We start from the raw sequence: 19,832 nt of genomic DNA on the forward strand, positions 1-19,832 counted from the left end.
TGTTGGTCTCAATAACACCAGCACTGGCCTGAGACTAACAACATGGCCGACTGCTGGCATTATTCTGACAACCACAGAGTCTGTGTGTGTGTGTGTGTGTGTGTGTGTGTGTGTGTGTGTGTGTGTGTGTGCACAGAGGAAGATAAATCAAGCTTTGGATACACACACAAATCTCAACATATGATCAAGGAGGAACTTATATATATTAATAAGTCAACATGCGTGGTGACAGTACATTTTCAGAGAGACATAGGTGATTTATCTCATTCTGATAAGATCTTATTGGTTTGGTTGGTTCCATTGATTTACTGGCACTTCTTGACACTTTTGGTTTCACCCAGTTTGTACATGAACCTACTCAGTGCAGTGGTTTGATTTGATGGGGACAGTAACTGTCAAAGCTTAAAAATGGTCTAATATCCTAGTCTGCAGAGAATTCAGCTGCAAATGTCTTCGACTTCACTGCCTCATTGTTTGTCCTGACTTTTGCTTGAATTGAACAGGTTGATTTCAGTCAGGTAAATTTGCAAAACCTTTCTAATGAAACGTTTTCACTCTGACATTAAGGTTTACTGATTGACCCATAACAATAGCAACGCTATATAGTCACATATTTACAACAATATTTGCAACAAGGGAAGGAGTCTGCATACACAGTATTGATTTGACTTGATTAACCTCTGAACCCGGTGCTGTCCCCTCACCTGTCATAGTCTCCATTACAGAGTGCTCGAACAGGGATGGTAAACGACTGCCAAACAGGGTTCAGATTGTTCTTGATCACCTCAGTCTTGTGGCAGATGGTGAACCTGGAAAGACAAACAACCCCAACACGGTGAAGATGAAAAGTCTGATGAAAGGAAGCTGGGATGGATATGAATCTCTTAACTAGTTTCTCACGGGGATTAGATGTCCTCTTCTTGTACCATGTAATGTGTATAAATAGCTTGAGTAAAATATATGTGTGTATGTGTGTGTAACCCTTTGGAGAGAGTAGTTAATATTAGAGTGGGGCACAAAAGCCTTTTACGATTCAGTTGGAAATGGTCTACAGAATAAATTCTTCAGTGTGGTAGAGCAGAAACAGCACAGGGTCACAGATGGCTTTGATCCTGAACTGTGTGTCTGAAATAGTGAAGGCTGCCATAAGTGCAGATTATAACACTCTAAAATCTATTAGCCCACTTTCAAACTACCAGTCTCAACACTTTCACACTTGTCATGGGAGTGGATCCAACAGAGAAATCCTTCGTCAGATTTTCATGTGCTGTCAGTAATAAGGGATGAGCTACGACAGAGGAGCATCACACTCACTGCTTCGAGGAAATAAATGGACCGTACAGCTGAGGATTTACAATGTTTAACAAACATGACCCTTATAAAATCACACACTTACGTCCCATCCTCATTGCTCCGGTAAAAGACAAGGAAAGGGTCAGACTTGCCGAAGAAATCCTTTTTGTCCAGCTTGTTGGCACAGAGCTGCATGGTCGCTATGTCCTGGGAAAACAAACAGTTCATACATCCTTTGATTTCAAGTTTGGTTTAGTTCAGACTTATGGTTGAACATTGAATTTACCATTGTTTTCTCATGAATTCACTTGGCCCTGAACACTTGAAAGATCTTAGACCTTTCTCTAGCCCTGAAAAAACACTTTGTGACCTGGACAGAAAACCCAATTTATCAAGGATCAAAAGGTCAAAACCCACAGGCACTCCTGAACTTAGGATATGTCCATCTTTATTCAACGAAACATTTTAACCTCACATATGTACCATAAATTTGTCCATTGTGGCTCTATGGGTTGAGCAAAATTTGCACTTGCCACTTCCATTGTAGTGATTTGAGTAAAACAACAACTGTCACAAACAAATTATACCAGACAACCATTATAATCCTACATCTTAAACCTCATTTATACATGAATCATTTCAAATGAGTCCAACCAAAGGTAAATACTTAAAGTAGATTCAAGAGTTTATTGTCATATGCACAACGATTACATTAAGCAGTCGTTTGCAATGAAATGCTTGGGTCACAGGCTCTCTTTAACAATGCTCAGAATATAACAAGCAGAAAAAATATCGAGTAAAATAAGATAAAATAGAGTATCAAAATTTAAAATAGAAAATAAAATATACATATCTAAAATATATATATACACCTAAAGAAAAAAAAATAAAAGAAAAACAATAGTGCAAGTGTGTGCAATAGTGCAAATATGCAATAGTGCAAATATGCAATAGTGCAAATATGCTAAGGTGCAGAGTAGTGGAATTATGACAGATTGGAGGAGTTTAAAAGTCTTATGGCCTGGGGGATGAAACTGTCTCTGAGCCTGGTGGTGTGGGCCCGGATGCTGCGGTACCGTCGGCCAGACGGCAGCAGGCAGAACAGTTTATGGCTGGAGTGATAGGGGTCTTTAATGATCCGGTTGGCCTTCTTCCTACACCGCCGGGTGTAGAGGTCCTCCATGGATGGTAGCTCCGTCCTGGTGATGTGCTGTGCAGACTTCACCACCCTCTGTAAAGCCTTACGGTTCAGGGTGGTGCAGCTGCCGTACCAAGCGGTGATGCAGCCAGTCAGGATACTCTCTATGGTGCACCTGTAGAAATTGCAGAGAATCCTGGCATCCATGTTGAGCCTCCGCAGCCTGCGGAGGAAGAAGAGCCGCTGTCTGGCCGTCTTCCTGATGGAGTCTGTGTGATGGGTCCAGGTCAGGTCATCACTGATGTGGAGCCCGAGGAACCTGAAGCTGCTGACTCGCTCCACCGTAGTCCCGTTGATGGAGAGGGGGGCGTGTTCTACTCCTTGTCTCTTCCTGTAGTCCACGATCAGCTCCTTTGTTTTGCTGACGTTGAGATGGAGGTTGTTGTCCTTGCACCAAGATGTCAGGGCTCTGACCTCCTCTCTGTAGGCCTTCTCATCGTCGCCGGTGATCAGGCCTATGACAGTCGTGTCATCAGCAAACTTAACGATGGTGTTGGAGCTGTGGGTGGCCACACAGTCATGCGTGAACAGGGAGTACAGGAGAGGACTGAGACGCAGCCCTGGGGGAGTGTTTAGAGTCAGGTTGGAGGATGTGGTGCTGCCTATCCGCACCGCCTGTGGTCTGCCCGTCAGGAAGTTCAGGATCCAATCACGGAGGGCGATGTTGAGCCCAAGGTCTCTGAGCTTGGTGACGAGCTTCAGGGGAACGATGGTGTTGAATGCTGAACTGTAGTCAATGAACAGCATTCTCACATATGTGTCCCTCTGGTCCAGGTGGGAGAGGGCAGTGTGAAGGGTGAGGGAGATGGCTTCTGCAGTCGACCTATTTGGCCTGTAGGCAAACTGAAGAGGGTCCAGAGAGTCAGGGAGGGAGGAGGTGATGAAGGGTTTGACTAGCCGCTCAATACACTTCATGATGGTGGAAGTGAGTGCTACTGGGCGGTAGTCGTTCAGGCAGAGGATTTTAGTTTTATTGGGAACAGGGACAATGATGGTCTCCTTGAAACATGCGGGGACTACAGACTGGAGCAGTGACAGGTTGAAAATGTCTGTGAACACATCTGCCAGCTGATCTGCACACACCTTGAGAGCTCGGCCAGGAATGCCATCAGGTCCAGGTGCCTTGCGTGTGTTGATCCGGTTCAGTGATCTCCACACATCTGCCCTGGATATTACAGGGGGGCAGCTGTCCTCCTGGGCCTCTTGGATCTCCACAGCCGGGGAGTTGCTCTCAAAGCGTGCATAAAAGGTGTTCAGATCCTCTGGGAGAGATGTAGACACTACATCAGCACTGCTGGTCTTTCCTTTGTAGTCAGAGATGGTTTTGAGTCCAGCCCACATGTTCCTTGTGTTGGAGCCCTTGTAGTGAGACTCCACCTTGTCCCTGTAAAGTCTCTTGGCACTGCTAATAGCACTCCGGAGCGCGTACCTGGACTTCCTGTACTCCTCCAGATCACCTGAGATGTAGGCATCAGTCCGTGCTTTGAGTTTTGCATGGACGTCACCATTAATCCAGGGCTTCTGGTTTGGGAATGTTCGTACAGTAATCCTGGGTACGACGTCATCGATGCATTTGCTGATGTAGCAGATGACCGCGTCCGTGTACGTGTTGATGTTGATGTTGTCATCCTGGAACACGCACCACTCCGTAATGCTGAAGCAGTCCCGTAGAGCCGAGTCTGATTGGTCGGTCCACCGCTGAATGGTCCGAGTCACCGGTCTGTCACGTTTGAGTTTCTGCCTATAGGAAGGCAGCAGCAGAACTGAGACGTGATCCGATTTGCCGAATGGGGGGCGAGGGAGGGCCTTATACGCATCCCGGAAGGGAGTGTAAACATGGTCAAGCGTGTTCGCTCCACGCGTAGGACAGCTGATGTGTTAAGTATGAGCCAAAACTGCCAAACTAAGATGTTTTCTAACATTGTGATCCATTTCCTCATCAGTGGTGTTGCCAACAGGGCAATCAAGTCATGCAGTGGTTGACTAAAGCTAAAAATAGACATCCATTACATGATACCTGATTGGAAGCGAAATCTCCCCGATCTAATCTCAAAATAGGGTTCTGTCCCAGAAAGGATCTGATGTTCCTTGTTTGCATTTTGTAATGTACTTCCCTTTTCTGGCAGCAGTGGGCCTTTTGTCTCTAGGAGCTAGCTTGACTTCCAGTCATTTCTGTAACTTTCGTGGGTGTGAGCATGTCAAAGTGTAGGTTTTTTTAAGATGAGGAAAGGGAGCAGCATGTTTTGGACTTTTGCAAATTGAAGATCAAACAAGCGTTTGACTAAAGCTCACTACAGACAAGTGTGCTTGTCAAGCTGACTCAGCTTCCACTGCTCTGAAATAAATTATCTTGCACACATTATTTAACATAAGCACAGTGTTAAACTGAACGTGCACATTAGAATATTACTTCAACAGTCTTTTCTTCTTGGCTTTTAGAGGCAGAGCATCTAAACAAGCAAATGAAACAGATTTATTATATCTGATTAAGATCTGTAGTAAGTTTGAGCCAGAATATAATATAATATAATATATTACATAAGTAGTGCAGATGGTCTGCCTCACTTCTGTGAGATAATTATTTCAGTATCACCGCTCTCGGATGCACTGGGAACAACAACATAAGCTGCCAGGGAAAAGTTGGTCTCCTCGCCCTGTCAAGTTCGTAGTACTGGTTAGCGTTGTTGGTAGACTGATGATAGCAGTTAGCGGACAGCTAGATTGGAAGAACCATTCAGAGCCCCGCATGAAAACAAACCGATGTGCAAGATGACCCAGATGTAGATCCATACGCACTTAACCATAATGAATGTTTTAGGCAGCTACTTTCCATGTTTACTAATGAATTTGTAAAAGCTGTAAGAAACCAAAATGACAACATTGCTGGGATACAAATTTTCCTTTAAAATCTTATAGATAGAACTGTTGTTTTATTCTTATGCTAAAACCAACCAGGGGAGGGTTTTTTTCTAGAGACACAGGTTTTTGCAATAAATCCAGCAGACATATAAACCATAACTAATACATGGGAATGAGCTTGGAGTTCTCAAGCTCTCAAGGACTCTGCAGTTTACTGTTATCACTGTTTTATGTCCTGCAGTTAGAGTTTAACCTATATATATATATATATATATATATATATTAAGGTAGGGAAGGTTAAAGTTAATTTTGTGTATACATATTAGCATTCCTCAACATTCACATCATTATTCCAGCATGGATGTAATTGCACTTGTTTACATGTAAATGTGTGTAATATAAAAACATGGTAAGCCTGTTTGTGTGTGCTTGCAAGTGCTTTTTTTCTTTGATTGGAGTGTCCAATTATTTACCCCCTATGGCAAGAAAAGTGCACTGTAGGAATGGATAAATAATTCATGAGTAGCTGTGATCACCACTTTGAAGGAAAAGTACAAATTCCCTTTTCTTCCATTTGATGCAAATGACAAAATTATTCTGAAGTCTGTGCAGTCATTTAAATTCTCCTCAAAGTTTAAAAATGGAAACACAGAACGTGACTGTCATGAATTCAGAATCTAGTGCTTAACTTTCTGACCCCGTCTCTGACGGTTTATATCAACCAGTGTGTTTGTGTGTGCATGTTTGTGTGTGTGTGTGTGTGTGTGTGTGCGTGCGTACGTGCATGCGTGTAAGCCTGGAGAAACACAAGCCCTGATCAGACTGGAATTAAAGACCATCTCAGATGATCTGACAATTGTAAACACCCAAGATGCACCAACGACGCATTTGAGATCACATTAGGAGATGGTCTGGGACGCATGTGGCCACATTCCTAGGCCACAGGTCCAACCCTGCTGCAGCTGACGTCCTCTCACTTGCTACAGTTTCTCTGATCTACATGCAAATAAACGTGTATAATTCCTGTGAGCTCTGATCACAAAGGAGTCACACTCTAATGTCAGATGTGAACTGATGCACTTAGAGCTGTCCACAAGAGACTGATGTTGATACCAGGTCTAAACAGGTCCACTGTGTCCTGAGTACAATATGAAACTAACCCGGCAGTTACTTAGCTCCTCGGCTGTGAAGATGATGGTTCCACACTTCTTTCCGGGAATCCCACTGAGAGAGAGGGTACCAGAGAAAGAGAGATAGAGAAGGTGGGAGAGTGGGAATGAAGAACAGAACAGAAGAGTTAAGTTAAGACAGTTTTATTTATATAGCATCACCATACGACAGCACTTAGAGAGTGCAGAGGAAAAGCTTCCTTTGGGCGGCCATCTGTCTTGGCCGGTTGGGTTGAGAGAGAAAATGAGAGGGGGAGAAAGAGTGGGAGAGAGGTAGTGAGAGACAGAAAGAATTCACTAAAATGTAAATCATTCAATTAAATAAGACAGTTGTAGGATTTTTTTAGTTTACAGGAAACCACTTCAGAGAAGCTAATATGAGAGAAATGTAATCTTTTCTAGTTCCTGTCAGTATATATGCAGCAACCTTTGTGTAGATTTGTTCGAACAGTCTAATAAAAAAGAATAGCTATAACCAACTTTTTTATATAATGTAGGTGAAGTAGGTCATTTAAATGTTTTCTATTTGTGTAAAGGACACAAATAGAGAATCCTAATCTGCCTAAAAGAAGCCTGTATAAAGTGAACACAATTAGTCCAATCTAAATCCTGACTGAAAATCCTTAAGTATAAACCACAGCTGATTTGCAGGTCTTAGCATGAAGTAAAAGACAGACGGATCGTATCTGGTGAAGAAATGTTAACTAAGGTCAAAACTTCCTTATACAGCCTAGTTAGGATGTGGTCTAAGAGGCAGGTCGATGGTTTAGATGAAATGATTATTAAAGCTACATGGTCAATCGAAGAAAACAGCATTTGTCCGATTTTACAGCTGTTTCTAAGACTCCTGTGGATGAAGATCAATCGATGCCAGTTAATTGCAGTAGGTGATGAATTTTGTCTCTAATAGTTAGAATTTTTCATTAAAGAAGCTCATGAAGTCATTACAACTGAGAGCCATAGGAAAGCATGGATCAATAGAGCTGTGAGTCGGACTACAGTGCTGAAAAGAAACCTGGGGTTATTTTTATTTCCCTCTATTAAGGATGAGTAATAGGCTGCTACAGAGGCTGATGTTTACAGATGGCTTTCCTATATATTTTAAGACTATACTGCTAGACTAGGCAAGATTCTTCGTCATCGGGGGAACACCATTTCCTCTTCCCTGTCTGCCATGTTGGATTTAATTTGCAAGTTAGTTTTATCTTCTATCTAGAGGATCATTAGAGTCAAGTGTCATTTGCAGGCAGCCATTAGCACAATCAACAACATGATCACTTTTAGCATCAGACACTACACTAAATGCTGGTGGGATCACTTTCTTAACTTTACTAGTCTGGTGCTTAAGCTTATAGATATATTACTCAGCAGTGTTAATCCATCAATCTGTCAAACAATGCTGTGACCAACAACATTCTGAGCTAAACCTGTGTCCAAAGTTCTTAAGGTTAATCCACAACTCCTCCATCTGTGCCCGGCATTGGCTGATTCAATGCAAACTCATACACAGAATTTATTACACTAATCACAGATTGCCTAAATTTTACCCCTATGTCAGTGATGCCTGTAAACAAATGTTGCCAGTCCCCTGCCAACCTGGTACACATGTTTTTTGGGTATTTGATACATTTCAAATGACCTATAATATTGTGGTAGATCCACATCCCCTTTCTGCCCTATTTGGTATCCCACCTAACAAAGAACTCTAAGCTGAAGTGAAACATGCCATGGAACTTTTGCACCCTGCTGGCCAGGCGTCTAATTCTTTTAAACTGAAAGAAGGTTTTGCTTATGATCTTATGATCAGTGGATAAAAGAGGTTCTGCATGATCTAAAGCTGGAGAGGTTAAGGTTTTCTCTGAAGAAATTTGACAAGTTTGGAACCCTTTATTGTCCCTCATAGACTCTCTGGATGTGGTACCTGAGGAGTTGGATGGCTGAGCACTGAGACAGGTTTATTGTTATTTATTTATTCTTCTCTGTATCCTTGGTGTTTTTTATTGCTCCCTTTTTAATATTATTTATTTAATTTAACTGTTTATTGTTTTTTTAATTTTTATTTCCCTCTGTGTGTTTTTTTACCTTTTTTTGTTGCATCATATCACCAAAACAAATAACAAAAACATGATCATTGTTTCATGGTCTTTCTCTTGTATCTTGTTCTGTGGATACCTTGTATCATTGATGCTCAATAAAATGACAAAAAAGAAACTTGCTCAATGTGAATCCTGCAGACGATCCCCTGCTGTGTTCTCACATGGGCTCATTAAGACATTCTCCAGAGTTTTTACTGGCAGGATCATCGCTAGAGAAACTCCACAGCCTCTCGCACAGACATTTGTGTTCTCATATACAGCCCCTTCAGATAATGTTAGGCGATAATCCGGAGTTCAGTGCAGGTCTGAAAGCATCTAATAAGAACAGGGCAGAACACCCACATATAGCAGTGGAGTCAATAATTTGCTGCAAACCACACTGCAGTAACCCCTCATCAGCTGATCCAATTGCAGCTCTGCGCTTGACATCTTGGTGAATAGCTATTATCATATATACTGTAGGGGGTGAAAAGGACTTCTGCTCCGGGGATACATCTCCCAGATTCTGATCATGTCTTAGCTCCCTCCTCCTAATTTTTCTCAGGGGAGATAGGACTTTTCATTTGGTGCTGATTCATGAAACAATCTCAACATTTTATTGAAATTGGATCTCGATTGTCAAACAAGGCCTGAAATCATTTTTGTGAAGGAGGAATCCCCGGGTGCAGCAGGAGCTCCGCGCTTTTCTCTGCTCTGCCTTTAATCTTCTGAGAGTGATGCCTTGTTGCTGCTGTTGTTCCTGTAGTGCTGCATTAAAATGATAGGATTGTGCTGCCTCTTCTTTTAAGCTCCTTGTATCTTCTCTAAGGTTCACACTAAACACACAACAAATTATAAAAGCGGGTCACTATGCAAGACACATCTTCACTCCAGGTAGTGTGAATTAGGGAAAAAACGCCCAAGAGTTTATGAATGTTTTTACTTGGGCATGCTCTGCACACACACACACACACACACACACACACACACACACACACACATTTGGTTTGATGTTCTGTTTCAATGCACCATAACACGATATTTCCCTTCATGCAAAAGAAACAGATATTTATCTGAAGTGCCACAGTCCCTCCTACCCTCTTCCTTTTCATCCACATTCTGTATGTTGGAAAGGAAGCAGCAATACCATTTTCCTATGGGTTTTCTTCACTCAGTGAGTATGATATGTGGCATCACATGTCCTCCTTAAGCCAATCATGATCTAACAAGGAAATTAGAGAAGTGCTACGGTGAAACCTGAAGACTCGAGACCACTCACCACCACAAGATTTTCTAACCACGTAATTGAACCTTTTGTTGGAAAAAACCCATCAGATAATTTTTTTTATGCAAAGCAGAATATTTGACGATGCATGGAAATTCATTTTCAGATTTCCTTTAAAATGTATGATTGTGTTTTGCCTTCATTAGTCAGTTACCATTGAATAAGACGACAGGGGACATGGGATGAGGGGGGTAAAAGTCTCATAGCACAAGTGTGCTGTGACTATTCAACTACTGGAACTACTGGAACTCCTTTTATGCTGCTTTCAAGCTAATTGCTTGTCTTTGTGTGTTTTCTAGCCAAATTAAAACAAATCCAACACTGCAGTTCATCACAAAACTAAACTAGAATGACACTGAGAGAGCACACACCTCCACCGAGGCCAAACAGTCCCCTCATGAAACCACATTTAAATTCACTAGATCTGGATTTTTATTTGGATCTGCACCAAATTACAAACACTTATAGATATCAGCCTCTGTTCTATAATGTCAGATTTGTTTTGTGTAGATCAAATACTTATGACCAAAGTAAAAAGTGACCAAAGTAATAACTAAAGAGTCATAGACTGACAGTACACCATATTACACGCTGACAGAAAACACTGCATAATTAATAGTTTTCAAGTCAAGTAAAACTTAGAGAAAAAAAAGTTGCAGAACCTTTATCATCCACTTGATAACTTCCTGAGGCTGTGAGTCACACTCCACTTCAGATGACAGCGATTCGTTCCATCCACTTAAAGCTGCCGCTGTGAGCAGGCCGCCTGATGCTATGCTGTGATTACAATGCAGGCAGAGACTCAAGGATGTCACTTTAAACATCTGTGACAAACAAACACCTCAGAAACATGTGCACACAATCTATCATGCTGGAGAAACCCCACCGATTACAACAATGAACACACACACAAGCACATACATGTTATATATTCTCCTTCAGAGGCTGGTTCCTGTGCCCTTGAAATTAGATTTAGTCTCACTGTCAGTCTATTGTCCTCTCCACAGCTACTTTTGTGAACCCAGTCACGTAACCTCAGCTGCGTGAGGGCAAGTCAAACTCAAATACCTCCACTTGAAACTAGAATTTAATTCTGCCCTAATACCAGTTTCCTCTCAGTGTGGTTTTCTTTTTAATCAATCTCTGCTGACCGTCTAACGCAAAAAGCTAACAGTGATGTATGAGCAGACAGCGATTGCTCCCATAATGACTTCTGTGTGGTCGCATGGGGCAGTGGGGGATACTTGTAGCTTCACACACACAATCCTGCACACACACACACACACACACAGCCACCACTCATCACAGAGGGTCCTATTCACATTCTTGCTGCAACACTGTCGATGTAAAGCTGCAGCGACGTGACTGGAGCAGATGCACATAAGGGTGGTAGCAATCGATATAGCAAGGATGAAGAAAATAAACTTGAGATTGAAGCCATCAAAGGATGTACGTGTAGATGCATTTGTGTGTGTGTGTGTGTGTGTGTGTGTGTGTGTGTGTGTGTGTGTGTGTCTGTGTGTACGTGTGTGTGCTGCAAGAGAGAGAGTTTCAATTAGCTCAGCAGGAGTTTTCCCACATGTCCTCCTCCCACATTCCACTGGCGGATGTGAGTCCCCACTCCCATATGAAGTACAACCCATACGTGTACAAACATGTTGCTCTATTGGTTTGGGGAGTGGGGACACTCATTGACATAATGCATTCGCTAGCCTCTTACCCTAGGCCTAACCATCACAAATAACTGTCCTCACATCAATGGCTTTGAACAAACACAACCATACCACACACACAAACTCACACCACGCACACACAGTTAACTCGAAACAGACACAGCTTTATACAAGAACTGTTCACAAAACCTGAAAGGGGTTTTTCACACCTTATATGGTCCAGACCTTCAGACTTTTCAGTTTAGTCTGAACCAAATGAACAAGTGTGAAAGGGGTCTCGCACCACGGCCTTGACAAACCGACCAAAATATAAACTGACCAAAAAAGGGGGTTTTGGTCCACATCAAAAATGCCTAGTTGTGTTCGTTCACAGTGTGAAAACACGTTTTGGGATAGTTCGGACTTTCAGACCAATTGTAGGAAGTTGTGACAGCGGACACCAGTTCATTCTTTTCCTCAATTCAAACAGAAAGACCTCTTCTTCTATATGCACTTCATTTTTAAGTCTACAAACCAAATGTCAAGTACAGACAGACACAGACCATGAGCATAATTAGTTCCATGTGATCAGATCGGAACAATGGGTTTATGAAGGTTTTGCAATGAAACTTGAAGAATACATTTGTGAGTGTCACTTTATAATGATTATTAATTTCCAGAAGGGAAAAAGTATAATGGAGTGCAGTCTTTTTTCAATGTCCTGGGTTGTTGCTCAATATTCCTTTAATTCTGTTTTGACAGAAGTGAAGTTCTGCTCATTTTACAGATAACTAGAATGAGCACACTCTAGAATCATACAGAGGGTACACAGTTGTTATGCTTGTGAGTGGGCTTCTGTATGTTTGTTGTTTTTGGAAACATAGAGGTCATTTGGAGAGCAGGGGACACACTTGCCCAACAGCCGGTGGCACTGCTTGTGTGGGAGTTTTGTTCTCTTGTTCTTGTACAGTTTGTCTCCTTCTTTCTTTGCAGCATGGGTTTAGAGTGTTGGGTTTTGTTACTTAAGTTATTTTTTTTATTTTGGGTCTGAGATTAACAGTAGTCCAGTTGCTGGTTTCTTTTTTCAATCAAACTTGCCTTAAGGCAGTTTAGGGGAATGAGCTGAGCTTATCCACCTTTTACAGTTATTATTGTGTTTAAGGTAAACTGACCATGGCCGAGTTCTTAGATCCTTTTTAAATGTTCCAGTCTAATTAAGCCTTTTGTTTTTTTATGGAGGGCTTTATAAGGGAAATGTCCACAAACAAGCTTTTATGAGATGGTGGACATGTTTTCTACCGCAGTGATCCTTGATGGTGAATGTGTATATAGCCTGGGAGGGAAACCTTTGTGTGATCATCTGAGACTACTGAGACTATAAACCGGCTCATGGGAAGACTCTGTATTAAAGTAAAAAATTAAAGGCAACCTCTGTGCAGCCACCCTGCTGCTCTGTGTGCAGGAGCAGGACAAATCCAAACTTAAGAAAGCTTCTTCTGACAGTAACTCTTTCTGCTGAGCACTAAATCTCTCAAATCCTAAATGATTTATACAGCGTGATCCTTTAATTCTTCTGTTTTTCAAGATAGGAAGATAGAATGACATTTGTAAAGAATATTAGATTACAGTGTTACTATCCTTGATGGAAACATGGCAGATAATTATTGCTGAAAATTGCAGATTACTACTAGACTGACATGAGTTAATTGACTCATGTGTAAAGAGTATTTTTTTAATGTTGGTACTTTTACAGATTTTCCCCTCAAAAGGCCTTTCTCTAACAGTGTCATTACCTCAGTGCTTGTAACCCCATCAACTGAGAGAGAAAACAGAGAAAACGCTGTCAAGTTTGTTAAAGTCACATATTATATTATATAACCTCCTTGTGGTCCCATATACAACATCAGTGACCCGGGATTTGACCAGTGAATGCAGGCAGCAAGCCATCATGACGACGTGTGCAGTGCAAGGGATCCCTGTCAGAATTATAAATAAATGCATAGAGATAAATGTAAATGCTTTCCGAGTACTGTGACTCAGTGTGGCTCTTTCCATTTCCATTTCCATGTGGACGGTTTCCACTCCTGCCTGTAATACGTGATGGTGTCTTTGATGTTGAGCTGGGCTAACTCCCATGTGACTGGAGAGGGATATTTTCATGCATGTGTAAGTAGAAGAGGAAAGTATCAGGTAAATATACTCAAATACTGTAACAAGTGAGAAAACTACTGATTGTATGCATGAAGATCAGTTGAGTATTATAGGGAGCACTATGCAGCTGATCCATGTTTTCTGTGGCTCTGGGAGAACTTTGTTACGTCGATAACATGGTGATGTCATCAGGGGTTGTCCCTGGAGAATAAAGAAAAAGAAAAAGCCTTACAGCATTATAAACTGTAGCGTGAAGTTTTAAAGATTTACATGAAAGGCAGGCTGTAACACAAATACACTATTTGAATGCTGGGAAAAAAAGGATTCACTATTTGCAGAGCTTGAAGTCAAGATATCCCAGCTCTTGTTGCATTATCCTTTTTGTGTCTCTCATCTACCCTGACTTCATGAAAGGGCAGCACTGAATGGCTTCACTTCCTAGTTAAGCACAGTTCTAAAAGCAGCATTAAATAACAGCTACAATATCATTTTAATGGTGCATTGACTTGTAATAGAGAAATGGTGCCTCTTTCATTCCCACTCTGTGCCCTGGACACCTGTCCTTCTACTATGTAACTTGTGTGTGATATTTGCAGCTTCATTGCCTGTTGAGCTCGATGCGTTTGTTCCATTGACAACACAATTGGAGCAAAGTGATTGATTGGCTTTGTTTCCTGTCGATGAAAACCACTTATACTCAGAGCCTAACATAATCCATTCCCACTTGTGGCTGCAGGGGCTGATATGGCTCTTCTAGTGTTTTCTTTGAACACTTAATTGAGTATCTTCATGTTGTGAGACATAACATAAGTAGAATCGCACTCAGCAGAGCGCATACCTCCACCAAAGCCCAACAGTCCCCTTAGGAAACCGCATTCAAATTCACTAGATCTGAATTATTATTTGGATCCACACCATAGTACACACACTTATAGGTATCAGTCCCCTAAATATGCATTTTTCCCAATAATATCCATGAATTATTCTCTGGGAATTCTGTGAAAATATCAATAAGCCCAACCTCACAATGATAAAGAAAGTAATGATGAAAAAATTTCTCGATCCCCCCCAGTTTCCAGATAAGCACCAAAATGCAAAGGGTTCTTTTTTTTTTTCAAGAAAATTGGTTTAGCAGTTTTTTAGTAGTCTTGCTAAAAGACATTCAAACAGCATGGAAAAAAACCTCCTTGGCAGAGGTCATTTTTTATTTCTGTTGGTTAATATAGCACTGTAATTATGAATAATTGCTAAGGTCTGTGAACAAAGCAAAATCAGAAAGTGCCAAAAGTGCAACTATAGGGTTTCTCGTACGATTTTAATGATGCCAGGCAGAATACAATTTAATAACTCACTGTCAGTTATATTGAAAGGCTTTTATATTTCAAATCATCCTATCAGCAGCCACAAGCTCAATAACCTCCTTTTTCCCCCAAATCTGAAATCTTTGAGTGAAGCTTTTGTTACAGGTGGGGCTTTCATCTTCCAGCGACAGATGTATAAAGCAGAGAAATGGGGACAGTTCCTTCAGATCTGCTTTACCAGCATTACACATCAGACGGCAGATTATTAACATCTAATTAACATCTGGTCTTCCAATTTTCACAAGCTAAGATTAAACAGGACTTCAAATGCCATCAATAAAATATCTCAGCCAATTGCCAAGTAACTTTAGAGTTTCATCTGGCTGAATGAAGTGGGACTTTGAGTTCTACTTCTTTTCTGAAAATGAAAAGGATATAACTTTGGCTTTGACATCATTTGCAGTCTAGCAAGTCTTCCTCTGAAGTCTTCTTTTTCTACAGTTTTATCTCAAATTGTCTACACTAAAGTAATCATATTGCTGATGTTCCCGCTTGAGTTGAACTTTGCTCTATATAAGCTAATATATTCTCAATTCTCTAATTAAATGCAAATCAAATGCATTATGATTGGCTTGGGATTCATTTGAATCTTTTTTTACCTTTATTTAAACAGGTTAACCCCACTGAGATTTAAAAAAGTATTTTCTTTAAAAGGAAACAAGGCCAACACACAAGCATTACAATAAATATGAATTTTGAAGAGCACCAAATGTATCAATGTCAAAAACAGAATGAGGTCAAAGTGACGTGAAAAAGCAGAGTGAAGCCAGAGCCAGAGGAATCACAGGCACAACCTGTCCATCAGTGTTGTTATTCCCAAGAGACACCAGCCTTTTTGGTCATCATAACTCATTTTAAAATGGAATTCTGAAACAGGTCTACATTGGTGGTTTGTATGATATGACAGACATCCCTAATAGAAAACATTATTGTGGAAAATAAATGCAATGTCATCTATTTATCCATATAAATAAGTCCTGTAGTCGATGAAATGGGTTATTGTTAAGTTCAATTCAAACAAAATATCAAAATTGTTATGGACCAGCTGCACAAAACAATTTTTCTTTTCCTTATTAAAGACTGAATGCTTGACTGCAAAACATTTCTGTTTTGACTATTGATGATGATTTTGACTTCCATTGTCTTACTGGAAGGATAACAATCAATATAAAATAGATTTATTCAGATGTAATGCTTAAAAATGTTATAATCTCCCCTTAAAATCCTGATTTTGGCAACTGGACAGACAACAGGGAAATTAGAAAGAAAAAAGTTTGACATATAAATACATTTAATTGCGAAAAATATATGGAACTGTTGTCTTATCAACACTTGAAAACATAGGTCTTATGTTGCTTTGATTAAACATTTTTTAAACAAGGATAACAGGGATTAAGATCGTAATCATTCTTGCTCCAGAGCCTGTTTCACCATCAGAGATTACGAATTAACTGCATCAGACTTGGAACACGATACTGAGATTGTTTTCATCTTCAGTTAGCTAAAGGCATTAGCTAATGTCATTAGCTACAGTACATTAACTGTGTGATACATGCACTTCTCCCACAACAAGTTTTTGTTTTCTGCCCATCTGTTAAAGTCTGCAAAATCTGACCAGTAACTAATTCAGAACACAAACAGAAGTGGGGAATATTTTTCAATTTAGGTGTTTTATATAACTTTATAGCATCCTTTATTGGCCATACTAAATTTTTGATTATACATATATAATATCCCTAATGTGCCGGCTTGAACTATTTTGTCGGTGTAATATCTTCTCTGTCAGAATGTGGTCTTGTGAAAACTGCTTGTTGGACCCAAACTACTTAAAAGTTTTAACTTGGCCTAAATGTTTTTGTCCTCACAACTCATCCATAGCTGTATATTTTAATGGTGTTAAAAATTGTTGTGTTGAAAGCATCAACTTAATCCAGACTTCAAGAGAACTTTGGGGATTACTTAGTTTTGTATTGTTAGGTCTGTAATTTCGAGAGATGAGATGAGACAAACCGTATTGATACCACCCCATGGATATTAACTCATTACAGCAGCAGATAGATAGAATGAGGTAGACAGTACTTTGGTGTACAATCAAATGCCTGAAAAAATAATGACCCATCAGCTCTTGTTCAAACCTTTGTGGTTTGTGCTGATTTTCAGATGTTTGCACAACAGTAAACATGGCTAGCTTTACCTTCTAAATATCAATATTTTAACATTGCTACTGATGCTAGTGTTGGTATTTAACTCAGCACATTGACACAGAGCTTCTGTTATGACTGTAAACTATTTGGGGGTTCTGGTTTAATGCAGGTCCTCAGTGAAACTTTGTGTTTTTTCATCCCATAATCTTTCTCTTTCTCTTTTGCTTTCTCTCTCTGTCAGCCTCTTTCTCTCTCTGTCAGCCTCTTTCTCTCTCTGTCAGCCTCTTTCTCTCTCTGTCAGCGGTCTTGAGATCCTACATTGATAATCCCAAAAAACATTGTTGTGAGGTCACCATGCCCTTGCCCTTTGACCTTTGAACACCAAATTTTAATAATATAATTTGTGAGTCCAACTAAAAATGTGTACCTAATGATAAATAATTCCCTTGAGGTGTTCCTCAGATATCACATTCAAAAGGCAAAACATTTGTTTTCAGGTCACAGTGACCTTGACCTTTGACCACCAAATTCTAATCAGTTCATGCATTAGTCCGAGTAAATTGTGCCAGGTGTAACTAAATTCCTTAAAGGCAGTCCTGCTATATCACATACAAAGGAAAATGAAGTTATGTGACCGTGACCTTTGACAACCTGAAAAGATAATGCCCCCGACCACTGGCTGTCACCGGCGCAGAGGCATACAAAGTTTGGGGATTCTGGAATCTGCGAATAACATTATTAATATTTAATTTTAACATTTCAAATATGTTTTTTCCACAGCTGTGGCTCAGGGTGTAGAGAGAGGTAAATTTCGACCACTAATCAGAAGTTCAGCGGTTCAATCGCAGGCTCCTCCATTCCTGAACCCCAAATTGCTCTTGACGGCTGTGCTGACACTGTGTGATTGATGTGTGATAGAGAAAGTGCTGTGTGTGAATGGGTGAATGGCAAAAACTGAACTCTGAAGCACTTTGAGTTGTTATATAATTACAGACTATATACCATATACAGTTTGGTTAAGGTTGGGCAACTATAACAGTTAAGATTAGGGAATATATGGTAACAATACTTAAATACACAACCATCACTCTATCGTCCTTATATTCTGTTTTGACTCATATGCTCAAAGACACACTACTTATGAGAGTAGCACCAGACATGCAAATACCAATATCATTTAGAAATAAAGCTACTTCTCAAGTATTACATTTTATTGGCTACTAAAAGACAGGGATTCCAAACTGGAAACAGGCTCCTGCGTTTAAAAAAATAAAATACATTTGCTAAAAGAGTTCCTAGGTCGATGGAAAGCTAATCAGGGATTTTCACATCCTGAATGAAGGAAAAAATCTAGTGACAAGGACTAAATAGGTTTTGCTCTGCTTTGCACATAAATGTGAGATGAGTGATTTCTTTGTGCCAGATGTGCCACTTGTGTTCTTCCAGCCTGAAGAACTACTTGTCATGAAGTCACATGAGGCATGGCAATTATACAGTGGTGTAGTGAATATTTAATAGAAGTGAATATTTGATTAGTTTTGTATGGCTCTTCAACCACTTGGACATTTTCATCAGCATTTCACTTATCAGTTAAGATAAATAAAGAAACAACTGTGGAGGTGGCTCAGTGAGCACCTCCAGGTGAACCAGGGAGAGGGGATTGGCACAGCTCAGACTAGTTGACCAATCAACTCTCCCTGGATTCAAAAGGCAGCAGTGGAGCTGCCAGAGGAGAGACCCTCAGAACTGAGACACGGGACAAGAGCGAAGCTCACACAGACACATGTGGGAGAGACTGAGCTGAGAAGCCAAGTGTATGTGTGGTGGCCAATAAAGATGCTGCAAAGCAACAATAGTGTCTCTGGCTGTGTGTGGGGGAGCCCCGTGGCATGGTCTTTTGCCACACCACATTCTTACATTAAAAAAAAAAAAAGTAATTATTTTGTGAACATGCTTCCGCTCTTCAGTGTCTGTCATCAGGGCAAACAAAGTAGGTTTGTAGTTTTCAGATAATTCAACATTAAACGCTAACATTTTCACAGTGACAGAATTCTCTATAGCTACAAGGCATACCCAGAGTTTCACTATGAAAACTACTTCTGCAGATAAGAGAAATATATTGCTCTATTATTTCACAGTGTGCACTCCATTATTAAAGCCATTCTAAATAAAGAAAATGGAGCTCTCTCCTCTAAGCCTGTCATTAGGCTGCAGTGATAGCCTCCAGCAGTTTGTCCCATATAGGCTAGTCCTCATCATAGTCACTCAGCAGCGACAGAGATGTCCTCTGATGGCTCAGGGAGCAGTGCCCTATCACGGCTTCACTGAAAATGAATTGTTGCCATGGTGACATGTAATTGGTAATAACAAGAATCTATATCTTTCAATCTGTCTGTCTGTCTGTCTGTCTGTCTGTCTGTCTGTCTGTCTGTCTGTCTGTCTGTCTTTCTGTCTGTCTTTCTGTCTGTCCTTTGATTTTCACAACAACTTCTCATTTGCTTGACTTGAAATTTTGTGTGTGTGTTGCTGAGGCAGCAAGGAAGTCGACTGTGACGGTTTTTGATGAGAGGTTCACAAGAAACATACAAAAACAACTTACTATGTTAGTGCTGAAGCGACTCATACACACTGACACCTATTTTGAC

General features: G+C 40.5%; 1 protein-coding gene across 1 annotated transcript in view; it reads right to left on the reverse strand.

Moving 5' to 3' along the window:
• LOC117760922 (copine-9-like) overlaps nucleotides 1-19,832 on the reverse strand; it is a 175,189-nt gene that overhangs the window by 38,542 nt on the left and 116,815 nt on the right. Inside the window, exons 7-9 of the mRNA XM_034584341.1 lie at nucleotides 6,511-6,574; nucleotides 1,397-1,500; nucleotides 705-809 (exon numbers count right to left, since the gene is read on the reverse strand). Coding sequence (XP_034440232.1) covers nucleotides 705-809; nucleotides 1,397-1,500; nucleotides 6,511-6,574 — 273 coding nt within the window. The remainder of the gene's footprint in view (nucleotides 1-704; nucleotides 810-1,396; nucleotides 1,501-6,510; nucleotides 6,575-19,832) is intronic.

The sequence above is a fragment of the Hippoglossus hippoglossus genome, chromosome 5, assembly GCF_009819705.1.
Source record: "Hippoglossus hippoglossus isolate fHipHip1 chromosome 5, fHipHip1.pri, whole genome shotgun sequence".
Lineage (NCBI taxonomy): Eukaryota > Metazoa > Chordata > Actinopteri > Pleuronectiformes > Pleuronectidae > Hippoglossus > Hippoglossus hippoglossus.